This window comes from Pogona vitticeps, chromosome 2 (genome assembly GCF_051106095.1).
Source record: "Pogona vitticeps strain Pit_001003342236 chromosome 2, PviZW2.1, whole genome shotgun sequence".
Classification (NCBI taxonomy): Eukaryota; Metazoa; Chordata; class Lepidosauria; order Squamata; family Agamidae; genus Pogona; species Pogona vitticeps.
The window spans coordinates 9,228,380-9,244,781 of record NC_135784.1 but is presented as its reverse complement, the minus strand read 5'-3'; the positions used below and the strand labels follow the sequence as shown (position 1 = coordinate 9,244,781).

The window sequence follows — 16,402 nt, the reverse complement described above, 5'->3', positions numbered from 1 at the left end:
TGGTGTTATCTTTTAAAATCTGCAAATTGTTGTTGTTGTTGTTCAAAAACACCAGGCACAATGAATCAACATTATAAAAACATTGATTGGTATTATATGAAAGTTATGTATGTACCGTGGTCCGCCGAAAATAAGACAGGGTCTTATATTAATTTTTCCTCCATAAACCACATTAGGGCTTATTTTCAGGGGATTTCCCCCTCCCCCATGTCATCTTCTGGTTGCTGCTTATTTTCAGGTTAGGTCTTATCTTCTGGGAAACGGGATATGTATGCATGCATGTATGTATGCATTTATTATCATTATTATCCTTAATTAATAGAAGCCCAGAGATTCACATAGGAGAATGGCTATGAGGTTCCTTCTGCGGTTCCCTCTCGCCGGCCTCTCCGGAGTTAAAGTGAACAAGTTTCGCTTCCTAGAGAGACCTCTGGCTGTGAGGGGAAGGGCGGCCAGAGGGCGCTGTTCCTCCTCCTCTCCTCACTTCCGGCCCCTCCCTTCACCCGTGGGAATTCGGCCGGGGATTTTCCCACGCTTCTGCCGCTCCTCCGCTACTAGGACAAGGCGAGCGCGGGTGAGCGCCAAGGGGGGGGGGATTTTGGAGGGGTGACGGGGGGGGTGTCTGAAAAGGGGGGAGCCCTCTCTGTGGGTGGGTGTTGGAGGGGACAAAGGGGAGAGTGGGGGGGGAGAAGGAAGACCCTCTCCCCAAATAGCAACCAAAGGGGCTTCTTTCAGGCCTGAACAATTTGGAATATTTTTTTTCCTCCCCACTCCCCAATTTTTGCCAGCTTCTTGGCTTTACTCCCTTGACCGCCCCTTTCATGGAGGTAGAAAAGCCTGACGTGTGGGATTCCCCCGGCTGGCCCTGCCCGGCGTCAAGTTCTGGAATAGTGTCGAAGTCAGGAGGGGAATGCCTTGGATAAAGACACCCTAACCCCCAGTTTTAAAATTTAAAGCTGGTGCCAAGAAGAGAAGGGACTATTGCTATTGCTACTTGTATTTCTGGTTTATTTGTTTGTTTGTTTGTTTTATATAGGTTTATTAATGCTCTGGTGCCCTCTGTTTTTATGTGGTTGATTGTTACATGGTTTTTAATTACACTTACTACTTTGTGCATTTTATTGTGAGTAGTGCTGTGACACTAATGAGAGCGGTCTTTTAAACTGAAATGATAAATAAATAAGTACTCCACCAAAGACTAGCCAAGAAAGGATTAAAGAAACATTGGGGGTCCGGATGGTTCACGTTTGATATTTAAAAAGCTGGCTTCTCAGGAAGCCCAAATAAACCAAAACCACTGGATTGTAGATAAGGATATCTGTCTGTCTGTCTGTCTGTCTGTCTGTCTGTCTCTCTGTCTCTGTCTCTGTCTCTCTCTCTCTCTCTCTCTCTCTCTCTCTATCTATCTCTCTATCTCTCTATCTCTCTATCTATCTATCTATCTATCTATCTATCTATCTATCTATCTATCTATCTATCTAGTATAATGCATTGATTACTAATAAACTCTACTATGGGCAGTTTACACGCTGAGTGAAAAAAATATGAAATAAAACAAATCATGTTGTCGTTTAGTCGTGTCCAACTCTTTGTGACCCCATGGACCAGAGCATGCCAAGCCCTCCTGTCTTCCACTGCCTCCCGGAGTTTGGTCAAAATATTATAAAAGATAAACACCACATAAAATCAATAAAGCAACCATCAGTGGATCGAGAAGGGAAAGGAATGGAGAGCATAGCAGGCTTGGAGCCAGGCCAGGATGTGGTCAGGGTTATCACCCCTCCACTCCACAGAAGCCCACCCCCCCTTGTACAGCTTTATTTCTCTCCACTCCAATGAAACAGAAGTTTTGGAAGAGTGATTTCCTTAGGAAAGAATTCAAAGCAGCTTTGAAAACAATCTTCTCTTTGCCATGCTGTGCCTTTGGTCTGTCTGTGTCCCCCCCCCCCCAACCCTGTCAGGCTTTTCGCTTTCACTGATCTTTATTTCTCTCTCAGGTATCTGTCAAAAGAGCCACTAAATCCCCCCGAAGGCTACAAGGCCCCTCCAGACACCAGGAAGGAGGCAGATTTGTGGTGGATTAGGCTGGGCAGTGAAGGAGACGCCACCTCCTCGGAAGGTAAGGGCTCAACAGGTTCTCCGTTGCACCTCCGGCTTGAACTCCCACTCTGATTTTTTAAAAAAAAAATTAACATTCCCATTGGATCTCTTTTATTCTGCATTCATCAGGATAGACCTCCAGGAATAAAGAACCAGTAAATGGATGTATACCGTTGTGAGAGGGTTGTCTAAATTTTGTAGGTAAAGGTTCCCCTTGACATTTAGTCCAGTCCTTTCCGACTCTAGGGCGCGGTGCTCATCCCCATCTCCAAGCCGCGGAGCCAGTGTTTGTCTGCAGACAGTTTCCGTCATCATGTGGCCAGCGTGACTAGACACAGAACGCTGTTACCTTCCCATCGAGGTGGTACCTATTTATCTATTTGCATTTTGACATGCTTTCAAACTGCTAGGTTGGTGAGGAGCTGGGACAAAGTGACGGGAGCTCACTCCGCCGCGTGGATTTGATCTTACGACAGCTGGTCTTCTGACCTCGCAGCACAGAGGCTTCTGCGGTTTAACCCACAGTGCCACCATGTAAATGGTGTATTAATGTGGTATTGTTACCTTATTATATTACAATAGTGATGATATAAAATATAGTCAAGACAGTGATCCCCAGATGGGGCTTGGCCTGGCACTGAAAGGAGCCCAGCGTTGATGTCAGTTGGTTTACCCAGCAGAGAAAACACCTGCCCTGTTTCTCCGTATCCTGTGTGGATCCTACAGTTGGGATGCAGAGGAGGTGGGCCAAAGGCTGCCTTTTCCTTGATGGATCCCGGGAGTGGTTGTCAAGGCCCCCTTCCCCAAATCCCCTGAAAGTGTCCAGTATTGACCCATCTTCTGTGTCTCCCTCGCAGGTAGCGAGATGTACCTTCAGCCTCCTTCCAGGGATTCTCTCACAAGAGAGAAGATGGGCGCCGTTCAGCCAGATAAGGTAGGAATGAGGACACTTGGGAAAAAGGATGGGGAAGGGTTGTCTGGATGCAGCGGGGGGTGCTATATATATATATATATATATATATATATATATATATATATATATATATATATATATATATATATATATATATATATATATATATATATATATATATATATATATATATATATATATATATATAAATGTGACCCCCTGAATCAGCCCGAAGGTCATCGGGTCAGTGTTCTCTTTCCCACAGTGGCTGACCAGATCATTCCAGAAGCAGGACATCCCAGCAGGACTTCTGGCACCACCTCTTTGTTCTGCTCAGAACCAAATGCTTGTTGCTTTTGGTCCTAGAGAGACTGCTCTGGAGAATCCTTAGTCACTGTTTAATCCCTCTGACAGGCAGCCTAACCTATGTATGTATCTTAGCATGGAATGATGCATTTGGAAGGGGCCTAAAAGGCCATTGAGTCCAATGCCCCCTGCTCAATGCAGGAATACGGATCAAACTTCGACAAAATATTTTCCTGATATTCAGCCAAAACCTGGCTTCTTGTAGCAATTTTCTTGAACTGCAGTGACCAGAGACACAGTACTGTACTCTAGAGGAGTCCTAACCAATCCTGAATACAGGCGGACAATTGCCGCACAGGATTTGGAGATGATATTTTTGCAAATGCATCCTAAAATATCATTGGCCTTTTTGCACCCATGTTGCACTGTAGGCATCCTTCAGTCTCGAGAGACTATGGTAACGCGCTCTGTATGGAGGTCTTGGAACAGTGTCTTGTGTGGCTGAAAAGGCCAGTTCGAGAGTGACAATCTCTTCCACATTGAAGACAAATACAATCTGTCCCCTGTCCAGCTCCCTGGTTTTGCTTGTTTCGGGACTGCCTCTTTGCCTCAGCCTGCTGTACAAGTGTCTCTTCAAATTGGGAGAGGCCGTGATGCACCGCCTGCCTCCAGGCTGAACGCTCAGACGTCAAGGTTTCCCATCTGTTGAGGTACATTCCTAAGGCCTTCAGATCCTGCTTGCAGATGTCATTATTCACCTTGTGATCTACAACCTTTGCAAGATCCTTCTCGCTTGAACTAAAACTCCCAGAAGCCTTCACCATCACCTCTACTGGCCAGGATTTCTGGGAGTCGAAGTCCAAGAACATCTGGAGGCCCAAGGTTAAGGACCTCTGTTCCAGGGTATCTGCTATTCTACCCAATGTAATGTCATGCAAAAAAAATGTTCGTTCATTCATTCATTCATAAACTTATTTCGTGGCCATCTAAAGGAAAAGCCACTGGGCAGCTTCTCCCTGCAAAAAATAAAACAAAAATCATACACCGTATATTCACACAAAATTGAAATAATAAATATACAAAAGCAAAAAAAGCCATCCTAAAACCACCCAGTCTAACTAGCATTGCCAAATTCAAGAGCGCAAACCATGGAGCCATCACCCAATTGCCTCAAAATTAAGATTAAAAGGGGGTTAAAGTTTTCAAAGGCCTGGATGAAGAGCCATGTAATGAGGTTCTAAACAGTATGGGGCCGTATACGTTAACGTCAGCACCTTGAATCTGGCCCAGAAGCATACATGTGAGCAGGACAGGACAGGTATAACAGCGTCAAATTCAGATTTCCTGCAGCTTCTGAACTGCCTTCAAGGGCAACCCCACGTACAGAGCACTGCAATAGTCTATCCTCGAGATTACCAACGCACGAACCAGTGTTATCAGGCACCTCCTTTCCCCTCCCTTTGTACTTAACATTTGCCTGGAAAGTCATAGACTGTGTTTTGGGAGAAGATCGAGCTTTCTGTAAAGCCACACCGGTCTTTTAGTTCTCTTCCCTCCTTTTCTATTTTTGGAATTCTTTGGAAGAAACTATCATCCATCTTGGACCCCTTTTACTCTTAGGATTTCCTGCTATGGAACCTTGCCTAGAAGATTGTTCTGAGTTTATTAAAACTGGCTTTCCTAAAGTCCATCATATATATATGTGACTATACTCTGTTTTTATTTTCTTTGAAATCACAAACTCAAGTAGAACACGATCGCATTCCCCAGAGTTCCTCTGGCTGCCACTTCCTTCCACCAAATCATCCATATTGGGTAGGATCAAGTCTGGTTTCTTCGTCCATTTTTTGTTGGAAAAAACGATCAGCTACACAAGACTGGAATTTCTTGGAAAGTCCATATTTGGCAGAATTTATCTCCCATCAGAAGTCTCGATAATTTAAGTCTCCCATTACGACTGCATGAAGTCTCTTTGACATTCTTGCGACTTGCTTTTCAAACATTTCACCCGCATCCTCTCCTGGATTGGCCAGTCGATAGTAGACACTACAATTTTCCCTTTTTTTTTTGCCCCAGTTACATTAATCCAGATGCTCTTGATGGGACAATTAAGTTCATCCTCCTGTATTTCTGTGCAGGAACATGTGTTTTAAACATTTATTGCTTTGTAAACTGAACAGGCTATACACAAGATAATCTGTCCTCCAGGGAGACAGAAATGACATGACAAACCTAGACAGCATCTTAAAAATCAGAGACATCACCTTGCCGATAAAGGTCTGCATAATCAAAGCTGTGATTCTTCCGGTAGTGATGTATGGAAGTGAGAGCTGGACCATAAAGAAGGCTGACTGCTGAAGAATGGATGCTTTTGAATTGTGGGGCTGGAGGAGACAAACCTTTTTTGCTGTTTCACTGTTGGAGATGGTCTTTTCTTTCTTTGGCTCCTCACTGAAACACTCCCTGGAGGCTACAGTTGTGTTCTCCTCACTGTTTTCCTCCTCCTCTTTGTCTTGCTGTTCTTCCACTTCTAGTGCCTCCCCTGGCAGCTACTACTGCTTGAAAGTTCTGTCGTTGTTGTCTTCTCAGAGATTGTATATAAGCCTGTCACTGACAAATTGTATATAAGCCTTTCAGTGTTCTCTGCAAGTTCTCTTAAAGCCTGAAGCCTGGCCACTCGCTGCTCCAGTTGTCTCACCTTTTTTCTAACAACATTGTAACCAGTTTGCTGCCTGTGTACACCATTTTGTTCTCAGGCACAAAGACAAACATCACACACACCTTGCAGCTCATGACCACAGAACTACTTCTTCCCTCCATAATCCTTGAAGGATTCTGAATAAGCCTACTAATACAGTGGTGCCTCGCTTAACAACGTTAATTCATTCCAGCGAAATCACTGTAGAGCGAAAAGTCGTAAAGAGAAAATAAAAACCCCATTGAAATGCATTAAAACCCGGTTAATGCGTTCCAGTGGGCTAAAAACTCACCATCCAGTGAAGATCCTCCATATGGCGGACATTTTCGGTGCCTATATAGCAAGAAATCCATCCCTAAGCACAGCGGGGAGCCATTTTGAGCATCCGGCAGCCATTTTGAAAACCCGACGATCAGCTGTTTTGATCGTAATGCGAAGAATCGGTTCCTGAAGCAGGGGAAAAAACCCTTTTAAAATATTGTTTTGCGATCGCAATTGCAATTGCAAAAACATTGTCGTGAAGCGGATTTGTCATAATGTGGATGTCGCGACTGCCACCTCCTCCTACGTCACCACAAGAGATGACAGGTCACGATCCTTCACACACACATACACAACTTCGCTGCCACCAACCACACATAAACCTGACACTTCAGACTTAGTATGGATTTCAAAATAAAAATGATGATTTATTGAATACAAAAATAAAATGGAAATCACTGAGTAAAAGAATCACTGGTCACACTATATTTCTCAGACCTTAACCCTGCACAGTTCTTTGTTACTTAACACTCAATTACTCAATTACCTAACCTATATCTAACCCTGTCTACAGATCTTCTTTCAAGCCCTCTCTCAGCCCTCTATCTCTCTCTCTAACTCCCCAACTCACTCTCCCCTCTTTGCCCTCCCCCCTTATATACAAAAACTCCACCCCTTTAAGACCCACCTCCTGCCCTGCCATAGGCTAGGAAACTCCAGCCTTAGCCAAGACAGGCAGGTGACGTCATGGCACACGTCACAGTGGAGTAATCATTAAGTGGGGCACGACTGTATATGATTACATACAGAAACATTTTTCCTCACTTTTAGCCTCTCCCACCATGCTCTACTCCAGCCTCTTGTGAGCTCCTCCTGTCTATGCACTCTGGTCACTCACTCTCTGGAGTCTGTCTCACTTTTATTCCACAAGAGTGTGCAATGCAGAGTCACACAGTGACTAAGCGGGTTGTGGCCTGTTCCTCATGGCCTGTCACTTTTTCTTCGTAGAATGCTGGTGCAGATAGCCTTTACATCCATAGGTAAAGGTAAAGATCCCCCTCAACAGTCCAGTCATGTCTGACTCTAGGAGGTGGTGCTCAAGCCACGGAGCCAGCATTTTTCCGAAGACACTTTCTGTGGTCATGTGGCCAGCGCAACTAGACACAGAACACCGTGACCTTCCCACTGTGGTGGTACCTATTTATCTATTCTCATTTGCATGCTTTCAAACGGCTAGGTTGGCAGGAGCTGGGATGAGTGACGGGAGCTCACTCTATCATGTGGATTCGATCTTATGATGGCTGGTCTTCTGACCTTGCAGCACAGAGGCTTCTGTGGTTTAACCCGTAGTGCCACCATGTCCCACTACTACTACTATTACAATACTAATATCATCTTATTAGTGGTAGTAATAGTAGTAGGTTTTTTAAACTATTACTACTACTAATAAGACGAATTTTGATTCCAGAATTAAAACCAGGCAATCATTTCCAATCATATCAAAAGCCATCTGGGTATCAAGATATCGTCATTGTCTAGTAGTTTAGTCGTGTCCGACTCTTTGTGACCCCATGGACCAGAGCACACCAGGCCCTCCTATCTTCCACTGCTTCCCGTAGTTGTGTCAATTTCATGTTGGTTGCTTCACAGACACTGATCAAGATATACATAGGTCTTTTCATTGTTACAGTCATTCCAGCTAACAGCAGCTGGTCTAATTCTACAAGCTAGAATTCTACTATAAACAATTTTTCCAGGTGCCTGGAGATTCAGGGACCTAGAGGGGCAAGAAAAAGTTTCAATAGAAAATTCTATTGTTCAGTCTTCGTAACTCCAAGGGTGAAATTCAAAACCTGGCACGCTGCTATTATGACAATAGCATCATCATTTTGACTAACATTTTGCAGAGCTTGGAGGACTAAGGCTCTAGCATAGCAAGATACTGTAACACAAGGTATTGGAACTAGGAAGAGTGGAAGCTATATGACCTGCAAACTTCACCTCCATATTCACACATTGCAACATAAACAAGCTTTATGAAGGGAACACTGTGGATGTAGCATATCTTGATTTCAGTAAGGCCTTCGACAATGTTCCTCACAGTATTCTTGCAAAGAAGCTAGTAGAATGTGGGATAGTGCTACTGTTAGGTAGATTTGTAATTGGTTGACGGACCAAACCCAAAGGGTGATCACTAATGGCTCCCTTTCATCCTGGAAAGAGGTGACTAGTGGGGTGCCCCAGGGTTCTGTTTTGGGTTCCGTGTTATTCAACATCTTTATCAATGACTTGGATGAAGGAATAGAGAGTACAATATGTTGATTACATTTGCAGCTGATACTAAATTGGTAGGGGTTGCTAATTCCCCAGAGGACAGGATTAAAATTCAAAATGACCCTGACAGATTAGAGTCCTGGGCCATAACTAACAAAATGAATTTCAACAGGGAGAAATGTAAGGTCCTACAGCTAGGCAGAAAAAAAATGAACTGCACTGATATAGGATGGAAGACACCTGGCTAGACAACAGTACCTGTGAAAGGGATCCAGGAGTCTTGGTAGACCACAAGCTGAACATGAGTCAGCGAAGAAAGCCAATGCAATTCTTGGCTGCATCTGTCAGGACCAAATCTCTCTAAGGAGCATGGGTCCTTCGGCCAGGGAGATCACAAGCCACAAATCTATCACCTTTACGCTGGGGCAAGTCCTCAACCTCCAGCAGTGTGTAGCATTTGCTCCTGGAAAAGCCTAACCTTACAAGAACACTTTACTTTTACTCAGTACTGTGTAAGTATAGCAACATGGATTTTGTGATTCCTAAGAACTCACAACAGCCCAATTAGGACTTCTCTGGAGACCAATCCTTAGTGATGATTTTTATAATTATTTTAAAAAGAAAATATAGTTTCATATATAGTTTCATCACCCGGGTCGTGAGGTGATGTTGGGAGTGCTGTCTCGCCCTAGAGACTCTGTAGGCACCCAGACAGCTCCCATGCCTTTCCCACCCCGGATGCTACATCAGGCTGTGGACATTTTGGATTTAGAACGGGGACTGAAGGGGTTAACGATATCTACCCAGACTCCACTGGTTTGGGCGGGAAGAGAATGGAAAGATCCAGAGGGAGCTGTGGGGGAAGTCAGTCGCCAGAGGGACGTTGAGGAGGGCGGATGGGAATGGGTGTCCATCCAAGACCCTTGGACTGGCAAGTGGGACCAGGTGTGTTTCACTAAGCGAGAGGCAGAGGAGAGGAGAAGGAGAGATATGACAGTATGACCCTCATACTGGGGAGAAAGGGAGACTAGAGAGTGGCAGCGCAAGTTAGTTGAGGAGAAGAGGGTAGAGAGAGAGAGGGAGGAAAAGAGAATATGGCATCTAGAGGAGCTGAAGAAACTAGGTTATTACCAGGACCCTGGGATTTCCCCGGGGCAGAGAACCATGTACCCTGGGGATATACAGGGCATGAAGAGACAACCCCATTATTAACAATGGACCCGGATGACTTCGAACCTGAAGAACCCTCCCGGGTTCAGGCTGGCCCATGGGCAATGAGGTCAAGCAACCCGTTTGATGAAGTTTGGGTGCCCCTGTACGAGCCATTGCTCCCACAGGAGAAGTTCGTTCCCAAGCTGATAGACATTTCTATTCCCTTACCCCAGTTAATAAATGAAGACAAATTGTTTGGTTCAAAAGCGTCTCCTGTTTTATTTGGTTCAGGGGAGCTGAAGAATAACGGACCCTCACATCATAGATACTTGTTTTTGCTGAAGTATTAGCATAAAGAGGATGTTCAAAGGATTACTGTAGTTAAATACAACTAATTCCCATTAAAATAATAAACACTAAAACTGGGCTAAGCTGGGTTAGCCTCACCTCCTCCTTCTCTTACCTACATTCTTTCTCCTTCAAGCTATATAGCACAAAACCATCAAGAACTTCTCTTAGGCAAAGGTTCTCTCTCACACCATGGTCTCTTCCTCCATCATCATGGTCTCTCTTCCACATAACCCATCGTCCATTTTCTGCATTCCTCGGACCACCTTCTTGACTGTAAACCAATTCAACTCAAAGAGGTGTAATTGTCCAACCCATTCACAATTCTCATGGAGATGCAAGTGTGATCTCCATTGCAACTATTTTTATTCATTCATTAATTCATTAATTCATTAATTCATTCATTCATTCATTCATTCATTCATTTATATCCCACCTATCTAGTCGATTAAGACCACTCTAGGCGGCTTACAACAGTAATACGACAATGTAATAAAAACAGTTTTAACTAAGGGAAGAACTTTAGACAAATGGGACAGACACTAGAAAAGAATTTGTTGGGTCTTTGTGTTCTGGGCCTCTATGTCCTTGCATCCTTATCAGGTTTCACGCTGTGCCAGCCTGGCTGTAAATTAAGAAAAACAACCTCTCTGCCTTTCACATATTCCCATGTCTTCTACTCCTTTCACTTTTAAAACCTAACATACTCCATTTTATTTCCCTTCTCATTGACTACAAGTCTCACTCTCCTTTAATCTCTGACTACAAATTCCACTCTCCTTCAGTCTCATGACAGCATCAATAGGAGTACAGCGTCGAGATCAAGGGAAGTGATAGTATGACTCTATTCTGCTTTGGTCAGACCTCACCTGGAGTCTTCTGTCCAGTTCTGGGCACCTCAGTTCAAAAAGGATGTTGACAACCTGGAACGTGCCCAGAGGAGGGCGACTAAAATGGTTAAAGTTCTGGAGGCCGTCCTACAAGGAGCTACAAGGGAGTTGAGAATGTTTAGCCTTACAAAAAGAAGGTTTAGAGGGGACATTATAGCCATGTTTAAATATTTGAAACAATGTCATGTTGAAGAGGGGACAGGTTTGTTTTCCATGGCATTGGAGACTAGGACATGGAGTAACTGTTTCAAACTACAGGAAAAGAGATTCCATCTGAACATTAGGAAGAACTTCTTGACGGTGAGAGCTGTCCGGCAGTGGAATAGGCTGCCTCGAAGGGTGGTGGAGTCTCCTTCTTGAGAGGTTTGTAAGCAGAAGCTGGATAGCCATCTGTTGGGAATACTTTGATGGATGTTTCCACATGGCGGAGGGTTGGACTGGATGACCTCAGTGGTCTCTTCCAACTCTATGACTCTGTTTGGCTTTCTGGATTGTTATGGCATAGGAACCTTGCTTGGCTGGCTAGCTGGCTAATTGTTTTACTATGACCACAGTGAGCTATTGTTCAAACCTCAATTCTAAGACCACTTTCATTTTCAGGGCTCCTTTTTCTACACTCCCTCAGTTCTAGCAACACTCTGTACACTCATAGTTTCACATACTGACAAGCTTACAAGGATCAATGATCAGGGAGACTCTGCCCTCTTGTCTTCTAATTCCATAAATGGATTGGCAAAGCAGAGAAGGGAAAACCAAAGTAAGCCCATTTATTCAAGTTACATTGTCCCTATTACTGAACTTCCAAAATCTGTCAAGAGGAGGGAGCCGGTATTTCAGGAAAAGGTTGTGAAGTAGCCCTTCTTCTTGTCATTCATGTTGTCACAATCGAATGGAAAAGCTGCTGCTGGAAGGCAAGGAGCACAGATGGAAAAATCTGGCAGAGCTGCCTTAGCTATGGGACTGCCCCACTTTCCCATTCTCTCCCTCTCCTGGGGTGAGATGAGTTTTTCCCCATCCTCCACCTTAATCATTGAGCTTCCTTACAGTCAGCTGTAATCTAATGATGAAGCTGGAGAACAGTTTCTCCCTTTTGACTTTCTCTTGCCCATGGTAGATTGCATGCACCTCTCTGTTATTTCCTTTAGCTCTAAAGTTGTTGTTGTTGTTTAGTCATTTAGTCATGTCCGACTCTTTGTGACCCCATGGACCAGAGTACGGCACGCCCTCCTGTCTTCTACTGCCTCCCGGAGTTGTGTCAGCATTAGTAGTTGGTGCATAAACTTGGATTACTGTGATGTTGAAAGGTCTGCCTTGGACTCATATTGACATCATTCTATCATTTTTGAGATTATATCCCATTACAGCTTTCCCCACTCTTGACTATGAGGCCTACTCCATTCCTTCTACGGGATTTTCCCCCACAATAGTAGATACGAAAATCATCTGAGTTGAATCTCATTCCCTATGGGCGGAAATAATTTTAGCTGCAAAACAGAAAAACTCGTCTAAGTTCTGGCGACTGGTTAGGGACAAGAGACAAAATCTCCCCTGCCAAATTGATCCTCCAATTTCCCAGGGTAAATGGGTTGCCTATTTCAATAAACTTTATAAAGACCTTCCACCAACACCAGTTCCAGCTAGTGAATTCAAAGATCTACCGGTCTGGCCTCCAGTTTCCCAGGAGGAAATTACATCCCATATTGCCCGACTGAAAATAGGCAAAACACCAGGGTCGGATGGCTTGCCTCCGGAACTGTTCAAAGAAAATATTGACTGGTGGGCACCTTTTTAGCAGCATTATTCACACACATCGACTCCACAGGCCTCTTTCCTGTAGAATGGAATACAGCAATAGTAGTACCTTTATTTTAAAAAGGACTAAGAGATGAGCTGGCAAACTATCGCCCTATTAGTCTCCTAAATATATGCAATAAACTATATGCTAGGCATCTGCAGGACAAATTCGAGACCTGGTTGATTGAAGAAAATAGGATTGCTGTAGAGCAAGCCGGTTTTAGAGAGGGTAGATCCATTATGGACCAATGTCGTATTATTCAACATCTTATAGAGAAATATGATGATTTTTTTGAATTTTCTCCATTGGAAACCATTGGATGGTCTGTCTAATGGTTTCCAATGGAAAAAACAAAAAATCATCATAAATTAACGAAGTGTCAGAACAACACCAAAATCAGTTTGCATAGGTTTCAGGAGGTGGACTAACCATTGCAATCATTTAAAACAGCTTCCAAACATTGTAAGACACTTTTACAGGAGCGAAAAGGGAGATCGGGAAAGGACTCTTTGATCTCCGTTTGCCTTTTAAAGTTCTTCCCGAGAAAGTGCCTCTAAACATATTCCAATTGGAATTGTACAATATCTTAGTATTAAATTGTTGAATGTTGAGAATTTCTCCATTGGTTTCATTTTTAATTATTTCTTAACATGAAATTTGCTTGAACATACACCAAGCTAACTTCAAATTTCATAGGTGAACTCAGAGCCACCTGCCTGTTTTGGATTCCTATTAGAAATGGGCACAAAGCTCATGCCAGGTCATCTTAATTCTTTGTCAGGGCACCACAAGTGCCATGTGTTCCCTTCCTCGCCCCCCTCCTTCCAGCTCCTACACTCACTAGCTGGGGTGTGCTGATCATTCCTTCCCTATTGCGTGATGTTCCAGTCCTGGCAGGAATACAGACATCCCTTCTCTGCCTCCTCCAGCAGCTGCCCAGTCAGACAAGGAGACAGGGCAGGGATTCCTGCAGTGCTGTCTGTGAGTGGGCAACTGATGGAGGAGGTGGAGAAGGGATGTCGAGGCTCCTACCGGGACTGGAAGATCATGCAACAGGGAAGGAATGATCAGTGTGTCCTGACTGGTGAGTGTAGGAGCTGGAAGGGGGGGATGAGGAAGGGAAGACACAGCACCTGTGTTGCCATGCTGAAGAATTAAGATGACCCAGCATGAAGTGCTTCATGCTCATCGCTAATGCCTATATTTTTAAAATCCAGTTCTTCTTGTTTCAGGACCTGATGACCTTGGGCGAGGTGGCTGTTTCCTTCACACCAGAGGAGTGGGCTCTACTGGATCCAGGCCAGAAGAGTCTCTATAGGGAAGTCATGGAAGAGATCAGCCGACATCTGGCCTCTTTGGGTAAGGTTATTTCCTGTGTCTTGGGTAACAATCCCAGAAACAGGAAATGTTAAAATAGTTTGTCAGCATCAGAGTTTGGAACAGTGGCCCTAGTATTCATGTTCACCTGGGAGAGCTCTAGGAGTTGTAGTCTTTTTTTCCTCCAATGGGCTGACCCTTCCTGAAGATCTTTTTTTTCTTGCAGGTGACAGGAGAAAATGTCATTCAAAGCACCAACAGCCTCAGATAAAAAGTAAAGCCAATCAAACAGGGAGAGAGAAATGTCTTTTTCCTCAAGGTGAAGGCTCCCGTGGAATCCCCCTGAGGGAAGAATCCTGCACCAGAAAAGATGCCATGGAAGAAGGAACTGGAATAAGAATGCCTGAACTGAGAAAAAATATTCAGTGTTCACAATGTGGCAAGAATTTCAAGTCAAATAAAACATTTTTTGCACATCAAAGAACTCATGTTTTAGAAGAACCACGTAAAAGTGGAAGGAACTTTAGAAAAATCGGTCGCTTTGGTGCACATCAGGGATCCCCTGCAGGAGATAAATCATATGAGTGCTCAAAAAACAGAAAACTATTTTTTAGCCATGAAACAACTCTCCCAGAAGAGAAACCGTACAAATGTTCCAAGTGCGGAAAGAGTTTCAAACACCACACTAGCCTGGTGGATCATCAACGAACCCACACAGGGGAGAGACCATACCAATGCACGGAGTGTGGACAGAGCTTCACACAGAGTGGCAACCTGGCTGTCCATCGAAGAACTCACACCAGAGAGAAACTGTATAAATGCTCAGAATGTGGAAAAACCTTTGTCCAGAGTGGTAGCCTTGCTGTCCATCAGAGAACACATACAGGTGAAAAACCGTATCAGTGTTTAGATTGTGGCAGGAGCTTCATACACAGCGGTAGCCTTGCTGTCCATCAAAGAACTCATACAGGAGAGAAACCGTATAAATGCCGAGAGTGTGGAAAAAGCTTCATACACAGTGGTAGCCTTGTCAACCATCAGCGGATCCACACTGGGGAGAAACCCTACAAATGCATGGAATGTGGAAAAGGTTTCACACAAAGTGGTAGTCTTGGTATTCATCAAAGAACGCATACAGGAGAGAAACCATACACATGTTCAGAGTGTGGAAAGAGTTTCAGATCAAGGGATAATTTTGCAGGCCATCAAAGGACCCACACAGGAGAGAAACCATATATATGCTCAGAGTGTGGAAAGAGCTTCACACAGAGTAGTAGTCTTGCTGTCCACCAAAGGACTCACACGGGAGAGAAACCATACACATGCTCCGAATGTGGTAAGAAATTTGTACGCAGTGATAACCTTGTTATTCATCAAAGAACACATACAGGAGAAAAACCGTATAAATGCTCAGAATGTGGGAAGAGCTTTGTACAGAGCGGCAGCCTTGTTGACCACCAGAGAACCCACACAAGAGAAAAACCATACAAATGTGCAGAATGTGGGAAGAGCTTCGTGCAGAGTGGGAATCTTGCTATTCACGAAAGAACGCATACAGGTGAAAAACCATATAAATGCTCAGAGTGTGGAAGGGCCTTTGTACACAGCGGAAGCCTCTCTGTCCATCAAAGAACCCACACAGGAGAGAAACCATATCAGTGCTCAGAATGTGGGAAGAGATTTAGACGCAGTGACAACCTGGCTGATCATCAAAAAAACCACCAGGGAGAGGAACCATACAAAAGCTGAAAGTGCAGAGAAAGCTTGGCACCTTGATAAATGTGAAAACAAACAAACCCACATTGGAGATAAACCATATCAGTGCTCAGAATGTGGGAAGAGATTTAGATGCAGTGACAACCTGGCTGATCATCAAAAATACCACCAGGGAGAGGAACCATACAAAGGTTGAGAGTGTGGAGTTGTAACCTTGCTAAATGTGAAAACAAACAAACCTACATTGGAGAGAAACCATATCATTGCTTTGTAGAAATATATTCAAGATGAAGGGAAAACCTTTCTGATCATGTGCTTTAAGTTTTTTTTAATAAAAAAAGACTGGTTGACCTCTAGCCATAGTTGCTTGTGGTGGGGATTTCCGCAGTGGCACCCCCATCGTCTATGATTCGGAAAGAACTTTCTAACAGGGAAAGTGTTTGACAATTTTGGGCTACCTAGAAAGGTAGGAGGGGAGGAGAGAAGTAGGGGATGACAGAAGACGAGATGGTTGGACAGTGTCATCGAAACTACCAACATGAATTTGACCCAACTCCGGGAGGCAGAGGAAGACTGGAGGGCCTGGCGTGTTCTGGTCCATAGCGTCACGAAGAGTCGGACACGACTTAACA

General features: G+C 44.1%; 1 protein-coding gene across 1 annotated transcript; it reads left to right on the top strand.

Annotated features, from left to right (window-relative positions):
* The first annotated feature begins 446 nt into the window (after positions 1-446).
* Positions 447-16,126, top strand: LOC110071170 (uncharacterized). The gene is made up of 5 exons (XM_072987498.2): positions 447-574; positions 1,998-2,119; positions 2,958-3,034; positions 13,970-14,096; positions 14,281-16,126. Exons 3-5 carry the CDS (start codon positions 2,966-2,968, stop codon positions 15,801-15,803), a joined length of 1,719 nt encoding a protein of 572 aa, XP_072843599.2. The 5' UTR covers positions 447-574; positions 1,998-2,119; positions 2,958-2,965; the 3' UTR covers positions 15,804-16,126.
* Positions 16,127-16,402: the final 276 nt, after the last annotated feature.